General features: G+C 31.0%; 1 protein-coding gene across 1 annotated transcript; it reads right to left on the minus strand.

Moving 5' to 3' along the window:
• Positions 1–1701: 1701 nt before the first annotated feature.
• LOC127714417 (uncharacterized) lies at positions 1702–7574 on the minus strand. The gene is made up of 6 exons (XM_052220470.1): positions 7463–7574; positions 6970–7052; positions 5918–6087; positions 5457–5617; positions 4105–4271; positions 1702–2406 (listed from the first exon to the last, which is right to left on the minus strand). Exons 2-6 carry the CDS (start codon positions 7049–7051, stop codon positions 2354–2356), a joined length of 633 nt encoding a protein of 210 aa, XP_052076430.1. The 5' UTR covers position 7052; positions 7463–7574; the 3' UTR covers positions 1702–2353.
• Positions 7575–9860: the final 2286 nt, after the last annotated feature.

Genomic DNA, 9860 nt, shown 5'->3' on the forward strand with positions numbered 1-9860 from the left:
GTTATTTGATATCACAAAAGACAATACTATCGTTAGAATGTTTTTCCGTAAAGAGAAAACTGAATGTATTTTTTATTTTTCCAGTTTATTATTTGAATCATCAATGCATATCTAATATTAAAAGAAAGATATAAGATATGATTACTAGGGAGGAAACAGTGTTCGTTGTCAGTTTTTTTTTTTTTTTTTTGGTTTTATGAGTTTGTTTGTCCCTCTGGTATCTTTTGTCTCTCTTTTAAAGACAGATCGACCAGTTCGTATGCTTTTTACATCTTTCACGCTAACACCGCATAACCGTAGATTTATCTCAGAGATATCTCAGTTGTTCTTGTCATCGCTACTCCTTCGCAACCGTAAACGATACTGACAAATACGTTTTTTTGGCAAAATGCTTATAACATCTTCAGGATTTCGAATACAAATATGACCAGAGTAATCCTGATATTCCATACGAAAGTTATTTCTCCTAATTTCTATGATGTAATCGATATGTTTCTATATCTTGTAATCATTAATTGATAGATATCTAGAGCCCTCATATTTATAGTCCAGGAACAACAAAACAAAGAAAACGAGGCCAAGGTAGTCTTTTTTATTTTGACATTGGCTTCATATGCTTTTACTCAGAAAGAGATATAGACACATCAATTTAACAAATAATTAGTCGCAAATGATATAATTTGAATAACAGTATTTGTCAAATTGATATCCGACATTTTTTTGGCGGTTTCAATGCCCCTGAAATTATTTAATCTACATATTACCTAATTACAACTTTAAATGTTACAGCATATAAAAGTTTATATGTATCTAATATAAATCGATCAATCAACCAAGGTCCATTTATCGTCGACGAACTCGCCCCATCCCGCCCCCGGTATGTTTGAGTTACCACAATTATATTAGAATTAAAATTGCCTTCTGTTCTGTGATGTTTTTGAAAAATGCAATCCGACACATGTATAACTTTCTGAAAGAGAAATCTGCTGCAATTTTCATGTTTTTTATTTTCCCAAAAAAAACAATCGAAAAACGTTTTATTTAATTACTATCATGATAATTGAATTTTTTTTGGGGCATGCACTGAATAAAGACTCTAAGCCAGGGACAAGAGCTCTTCAATTTAGATGTAAATGAATAAGAAAATATAATCTCGTTAGCATTATGAATACTGGCCAGATCTGGGCTGAAAAATAAAAAAAATCAATGCAATTCAAATCACTCTCTAGTTCTTAGCTATTAGTGGTATCCTACATTTAAATTTCTAAACATGCACTAAGCACATACACTGGCATAACAATGGTGAAATAGGTACATTTTCTCAAAACAAAAAAAGATTAATTTGTAATTTAGTATCACGAGAAACAAAGACACAAAACATGTATTATCAAACATCAATTATGTGTAGTAACTAAAATCAATAGTTAGTGTTTTATTCCATCCATACACATGTTGTCGTGTTGACAAACTCTCTTAAAAATACTTCAAGTAGACCATCATTTTGCCTTTGATATCGATACTTCGTGACGTCATAATCATACCATTTTCGAATAGAATACGAAATATGCAGGTGATTTCAACAAAAGTTATAATCTACTAGTAGACACGGTTGCTCCACAAAATTAAGAGAAATAAAAGTGCATACAACAAAAACATAGAACATGAATCACTGGGGTCATTATTAAAGAATGAAGACATTACTAAAGGAAGATGCAAGGATATTTTATTTAAAGAGAACAGCAATGTTAGTACAAACCTTGTAATAAGTCTAATTCGGTGAGTAACATTTGTGAAAAGGGACGGGCTTGTTGTTACGACATAAGGAACATATCCACTACAATCTGTGAAACGGATATTCTACAACGGTCAACCACATCGCGATTGGGATGATTTCAACTTCAGCACTCGAAACTCTTAGTTTGATATGCCCATGTATACATTCAAAAGTGCAAACTACAGAGTTCGCAAAGATATTTAAACTATTATACTGAATTTCAAGTTTATGTATAAGAATGCTTCATACATATTACACAAGGGAGATAACTAAGCAAAAATCTGAAAGTTTTAATCCCGTTCTTTTGTAAAGACAATATCAAGCAGCTTAACATTAGTGATAGTCAAACTGCTGTATATCCAATAATATTTATTTTTTCTCGATAACATGTGTTTTACATTTTTATATTTCTGTCAAAGGGCCAAAGTTAATAGTTTGTTATTTAACGAAAATGAAACGTGCCAAATCAATTTAACCAAGATGTTTGGTACCACCTGAATATCAAGTTACAATTAAAATATTGCTACATATTATGTCAATAGATTTTCCTGATCCTTCTTCTCTGTTTCTTTTTGCACTTTATACAATACAAAGAACAGAGATAATCATGGTATCTGCTGGAACAGCCATATCTACAAATAAAAAGAACAAAATGTATTCCTAAATATGACGCTTATGTATGAGGTGCTCAGAACCAGGAGTAAATTTGCTAAAAACCTCGGAATAACCTCACACATTTTTACACTTCTACGTGGATAAAAATATTACTGTCATGCTTTAATTAAACAGTGAAAGGTGTAATCTTTGAAACGGCAAGTGAAGTTTCAGGGATATTATAGCTTCTTTTCAAAAGAAGATCTTTCTGTTTGACTGTTTTCAGAGTCTTCTTTTACAAAATTTATGAACGACTTTGTGTTTTTATTTACAGATGATGTATCTTAAAGGGCCATTTGTTTTTAATTAAAGTAAGTTATACAAATTCTTTCAATCAATCTAAAACACATTAATGAAACATCTGAATAGTGTTAAAATGACGCATTTGTATAGTTTTGCAAGGAGAAAATGATTAACATTGTATTTTCTCTGATATTTTGAGAGATTTAGCATTGACTTCTAATTCACAGCTTTAAATGCTGGGTGGGAAGAATAGTCATCTGTACATTTTTTTGAATGGTGGTTGTCATTGCTGATGAAAAAATATAAATGATTTGCAAAGAGGTTTCGTGGTGCATTTTAGTGACCATTCATTGTACATATCATTATCGAGTGTATCTTGTAGAGTGAAGAACTTGGAAATAAAGAGATGTTGTATGATTGGCAATGAGAAAACTATCCACCAAACTTCAAAGAAGTGAATGTAAGCAATCACGTGCAACCGTACGGGCTTCAATAATAAGAAAACATTCATACTTTATGGTCGGCTTATCATTTTTGTTTATACAGTTAAGCTTTGGTTGAACTCCCAAGCCGAAAGAATAAATCTAGCCTGTTGAAAAATTCCTCGTCAGTAAAAACAGTAATTTACTGTGGTTTTAGTGTTAAAAATTTATTAGAAAGACTAATAATCACATATTGACTTACCTAATTAGACTTATCACAGGGTTTGTTTTTACATTAACAACACGACAAGTGAAGTGAAGCAGGATCTCCTCTTCCTTCCAGAGCACATGAGATCACTCCCGGTTTTTGGTAGGGTTCTTATGGCTCAGTCTTTGGTTCACTATGGTGTGTTTTGTATAGTTTTTATATTTTAGTCTTTTTATCTATTTTGCCATTGTTTTGTAAATGCATTTTCGACTTATGAGTTTGAATGTTCCTTTGACATCTTCCAACTCTCTGTCACTATATGCATTCACACTCAAGTCAACATTGGTACAATCAGAAAGAAGACACGGTTGATAAAATTCAAAAAAGACTTTTCTTGTATCCTAATATTTGATACTACTGAAACATGTCGCTAGTTGGTTGAGACACGGACAAATCGTGTCAGTCAACCATTTTGTGATCGATTGATTGTGTGTAACTCGCTTTACGTCAAATGGCAAATAGTGCATTTTTAGTACGAAAAAAAATGAATGACGGGAAGTTTGGAATGACAATTGAAAAAATGGAACAGTGGATAGGGATAGGAGTTTTATTAGCCTTTGAACACGCCCATACAGTCCGATTGAAGAGTTGTTCCAAGTATTCGCAACTCGAATTGTAATCTGACATTCAGCAGTGAGGAATAGTAGTATTGAAAAAGGGACATATGAGCTAAGGGTGTTTTAATGTTTAATAATGATAAGCTAAACAAACTTAAGTAGTTCGAACTTTAAATGCAAGCTTACCATTGGTCCAGTTTCTAGGTGTGAAGTTTTTGGTGTACAGGAAAAGTGGAATGGCTCCTTTCTTTTCCCATGGACAATAAGGAGTTTGATCAATAACAACAAACCATCCATCATCTCCTGGACATCCATGATAACTTTTATTTACAAAAAACTTGCGCCGTGAATTTCTGAAGAAATAATCAGATATCAACTTGATCACATTGAAAATTAATGTTTACCTGTATATGATAATATAAATTATTTCCAGTGCCTGAGGGAGATATGAAGATGTGTTCACCCAAGAACATTCATATTTCATGAAAGCATCGCCCGATGGAACTATATCTTTTCGAGGGTGAAAACATCTTCATATCTCAATAAGCCAATTGAAAATGAATGTTTTAATTCACTACCTATACTTTTTTCCTTCCTGATCATTATTCTTTATCTTATCCGCTTCTTTTTGTTTTTGTAACTAAACACTACATGAAGAATGATAATCAAAACTAAACATAATCTATTCATTATAATTCCTTTTTTCTTTTAGACCTGAATTAATTTTGAAAACGAAACTACTTTACAATCTCTAAAAATATTTAAAACGTTATTTAAATATTAACCGCACGTAATGTTGTATACGGAAGTTCCGAGGGGAATATGATACTCAGAGGGTAATATAAAGTTTTGTTCGACGTCATGTGGCATAGTCTCGTCCAATCAATTGTTGATTTTGCTATCAATATTAATAAGCAGTGCAATAATATCATTTGAGATAATTTAATTTGACACAATGTAAAACATTGTAAAATATTATATAGTATATGATATGATATGGTATGATGTATAGTATAATATTACATTACTTAATTGTATCTTTAGCAATATATAATCATAGAATGCATGATATACCGTTAGTGATAAAGTTTTAATATTTAGAAATAAATGCACAGCAAGGGAGAATAATTGTAATTAGTTATATAACCGACAATAACGTTCTTATGTGCAGTTTCCAAACATTTCACTTGCCAATTGGAAATAATACAACTTTTTTAGCAAAAAATACAAATATAACTACTGACCTAACAACAAAGTTGATTGCATGGATAATGGTTATATTATTTCGTTTATTGTATGCCTATAGTCATGCAATCATTAAAACTCTCTTGATCATTACAAGTATAATTATTGCCGTTTTAATCTGTTCTCTTTAAAACGACTCTGAATCAACAAGTCGGTGTAAGTACATGTTTTTGATACCGTCAACATGGTCATGTATTGTTCCTGCATGTATCAAGAATATTTTATTGTCAATTTACTCCTATTTCTTTACCATGTTTACTGTATACAAAATAAGTAATTAGTAAATTATTTACCCAGTTATTGAAAAGAAGTTAAATGTACTGCAGGATTCCAAGTCATTAAAACTACTGTCTGCTAGATTTGCTCTACTAAACCAGTTCATCTTATCTGTATGTCTGCCATTAAAGGACATCCATGCAACAACATGATTATTCTTGAAAAATTCTATTTTCACCTGTGAACATTAAAATAAACAAACACGAAAAAATTAAAAATTAAATGCTACGTCATAGTAAAATGTCGTTGGTTATTTTGTTATTGTTTGTACAACAGATAATTTAGTTAACCTACATGTCTATAAACTTATCTTTCGTATTGAAAAGAATTAAAACAAACAATATTAAACACCATGTTCAAGCCTTGGGCTTCGTCTTTATGTAATTGGTGCCTTTGTTGTTCGGTATTTGTTATAGATATAGAGCTGGAACTACTTTCTTTGTTACTTTAGTTATATCTGTTATCAAATACAAGTTACCGTCTTTATATTTGCAGTACCCCAATTATCGATAATTCTATTTCTACAATGGCGGCTTGTGCCCTGAGTAACGAACGATGTTGGTAGATCGTTACACAATGCCTGGTTGTTCCATGCTTCAAGAACGGGCTTTCCATTTCCGGAAAATGCTATAAACACAGGAAACCAAACTAAAATGTAAAAGTTTTTATTTCACACTTCATGTCAGATAAAATATCGTATGATATAAATGTTTAAGAAGGACATTTCTATAGTAATGTGCCTTTAATAAAAAAAAAAGATGTTGTTTATCGTCTTAATAACGTGTTATATTATTCTTTTATTTGTCCTAAATATTATTACTTTTACTGTTTAGTCTGTTCTTTTTTTTTTTTTTTTTTTTTGTGATATCCTTTAGACGTGACTCTAAACTTATTTATCCATCAATGTGTTATTCTTATTACTTATACACCCCGTCATTGTGTTATTGTTCTATGACAAGTTGTGCATTCTTGTCTTTCATTTTTGCTTATGTGCTTTGTTTATATGCCATTTTGTGTTAACTTTCTTTATTACATATGACTTGGCTCTGTACTTATACATCCCGTAATTATGTTCTTGTGGTATTGTACATTTTTGTATTCTTGTCTTTCATTTTTGAATACATTATGCTTTATCTGTATGCCTTTTTGTGCTTCTTTGTTACATATTTGTTTGTTTTCGTAGTGATGAAGATTATAACACAATGTTGACTGCTGTTCCTCTTTTTTTGACATTGTTATCAACTGTGTGTGTTTGTTTTGTTCGCACATCGTTGTCAATATAACGGAATTTGATGCTACTTTCATACAAGTGAGACGTTTAGCTAGTTATAAAACCAGGTTTAATCAACCATTGTGTACATTACAAAATGCCTGTACCAAGTCAGGAATATGACATTTGTTATCAATTCGTTTGATGTGTTTGATTAGGGACTTTCCATTTTGAATTTTCCTCGGAGTTCAGTATTTTTGTGATTTTACTTTTTAAATGCTGCATAAAACTACCAGCACTAACATGTATATAGTTCTTACCTTCTGTTGTGCTGACACTTTCTTGAACAACAAGCAAAACCAGAACTAAGATACACATGGTCATTTCAGAATTCGGTTTCATACTATATCATGAAAAAAAATATTATTAAAATAGCTACATTATGCATTTATAAGCATATTTTCAAAATAAATTACATTATTAACAAATAAAACGTAAGAATATTGTTATTAGAATAAAATAGTATAGAACATATTATATTAGGTAGGGTTATATGAAACATTACAAACATAAGCTCTATAGAACTTTTTGCCGACATTTTTTTTTTTGTGATCTGTTTTAGTTATTTGTTTGCGTTATATAAAGTAATAAATCTAAATGACAACAAATATTGTTCGAAGTAGTTGACGTACATTAAAGTGACTGTTTTTATTGCGCATATGATTTGTAAATACACTTTTTAATTGATATCGATAATCTTGTTTATAACTATATCTTATTTAACGTTTAAAAATTGTTTAAATGTTTACTTACATTCAATAAAATTCCAGTTTATCACTAGAACAGTATAACAACGACGCTAAAACTGTATTTGTTTGAACGTGTAATTCACAATATTCATATTTTCCTGTTATATATTGTAAAAACCAATCGTAGATGCGGTTTGGTACTTTTCCAAAGGTTAATCTCAAGGTTGATTTCAGTTTGATAATTTGACTATTGCCTGAATTCATCTGTTTCATTTTTGTCAAGCCTTCGACTTTTGTCGAAAAAGCGAGACATAGCGATCATACATTCCGTCGTCGGCGTCGTCGTCGTCGTCATCGTCGTCATCGTCGTCGTCGGCGGCGTCCACAAATATTTACTCTGTGGTTGAAGTTTTTGAAATTTTAATATCTTTCATAAACTAACCTGGTTTTCTACCAAACTTGGACAGAAGCTTGTTTATGATCATAAGATAGTATTCAGAAGTAAATTTTGTAAAAAAATTTCAGGTTTTTTCGTATTTTACTTATAAATGGACTAAGTTTTTCTTCCAGATAACATTACATACAGTCTGGAGTTAAAGTTTTTAAAACTTTTATTAGATTCATAAACTATTCTGGATTTTAACCAAACTTGGACAGAAGCTTCTTACAATCAAAAGATAGTATTGAGAGGAATATTTTTATTAATTTTTTCCCTCGGTTTTGTTGAGCCTGCAATTAACAGCAAAAGTAGGCGAGACGCTGGGTTCCGCGGAATCCTTGCAAATTTTGAACATTTGCGTCTTTTTCATAAAATATGAATACAATGCGATAAAATTACATTAAATCCCATAAAACAAAAATATGATTTTTTGTAAGTTTCTATCCTCATTAGTCCATTTTTAGTAGTTGTTGGTCACTCAATAAAGCACTGTCTTCAATTGTTCATGATTTTCGTTCTCCATTTGTCACAGTACTGTGACGTGAATTTATATGTCTTTCCTTTAGGTCTAATCCACTTATACTTTTGTCAAAATTCAAATTAACGACACCAAAACTGTATTTGTGATTTTACGTGTAATTCACAATATCCATCTTTCCCTGTTGTAGATTTAAAAAAAAATAGATCGTAGATGTGGTTTTGGTGTCTTTCCGAAGGTTAAGCTTATACATTTTCTTGCAGTTTTGCACATATTTCATGTAAAGGTGTCAATATAGCTGTTGTTAATGATTTTGCAAACTTTTAAATATGAAGTTGCGAAGTGTCAAAAAATATTCATAATTCCAAGAGGAGCACACTACTTTATGGCAAACAAAATTAATATGTCGATAAAACAATTTAATAGAATTGCAGTCGTTAACCAAACTAAAAAAAAAGTTGCTTGTAATAGAATTTGATTGAAGGTTATTTGCGATTACAATGCATACTAAGTGTCTATCAAATCCGAAATTTAAATCTTGACATTACTTCACTTTTTTTTTAATTCAGGACTATTGATAGCTGACTAAACTGAATGAATTTTGGTTCGACAATCTTCCGATGGGATAAGTGTTTTCTGCTAATTGTCGAACGTCGTCTCGTGATCTCGAGTTATAGGCATTTTTAATAGATATTTGTCAAATTAGCACATCCAATTATATCATCTATTCTTTCTTATAGAGGAATTTAGAAAGATTATTCCCTTTTGAGATTGATGTTTAACGGTGGATTGATAGTTCTTTTCGATGAATCACATTTTTCAAACAAGTTTCAACACGTAGACATATAATTATGAAGACATTGCATGAATGCCAATAAGATATTCATTCATATTCATATTATGTGATCAAAATCCGATTAAATTTCCGACACACAGTGTTTTTATTAGTCAAATATAAGTATGTAAATGAAAAGGAAAGTAGATAGGCAAATTGAAAATCATTGCTTTTAACCTAATAATTACTAAGTATATGTGTTACAAAGTTGCAAAAAATCAAAATGTACCTCAGCATTACAAGTTTTAAACGGATCAATGCTCGTTATAAAGCATCAAGCAGCATGCCTTTGAATGTCAGAACAGAAAAATGACGCGTACATATATAAAATTTAAAAACGTATGGAAACGTATAACCTCATCGAATATAGAAGAGACAAAATCGTTAACAACTGGTAAAGCAGCCGATGATGCGTTTAGCAATTGAATTATTTTTCCCATCTAAAGCATTCATGTACATTTATACATTTGTATATGTAGTAAAAAACAGGTACCGAATAACTGACCACACAACATTTACACTGAGCTGACAATGCTCTGACATTGCTCCGGAATTAGAAATGAAGTTAGATATTATTTGTCAATGTGAATATATATCACTGGGTTTATACTACAAACAGCAGGAATTACGTTCCCTTCCAGAAGACTATAAGTCATATCTATATCATAGTTTTTCTTATGGATGTGGCAATTATTTATTTTCTACATTAT

This window comes from Mytilus californianus, unplaced genomic scaffold, assembly GCF_021869535.1.
Source record: "Mytilus californianus isolate M0D057914Y unplaced genomic scaffold, xbMytCali1.0.p SCAF_9, whole genome shotgun sequence".
In the NCBI taxonomy this organism is placed as follows: Eukaryota; Metazoa; Mollusca; class Bivalvia; order Mytilida; family Mytilidae; genus Mytilus; species Mytilus californianus.

What these genes read in the sequence shown, in the direction of transcription:
- LOC127714417 (XM_052220470.1), bottom strand. Translation starts at nt 7,051, where the DNA reads ATGAAACCGAATTCTGAAATGACCATGTGTATCTTAGTTCTGGTTTTG. An exon ending in AAGTGTCAGCACAACAGAAG is followed by an intron (nt 6,088 to 6,969) that starts GTAAGAACTATA and finishes TTTACATTTTAG; the next exon opens with TTTGGTTTCCTGTGTTTATA. An exon ending in ACCTAGAAACTGGACCAATG is followed by an intron (nt 2,407 to 4,104) that starts GTAAGCTTGCAT and finishes TTTTATTTGTAG; the next exon opens with ATATGGCTGTTCCAGCAGAT.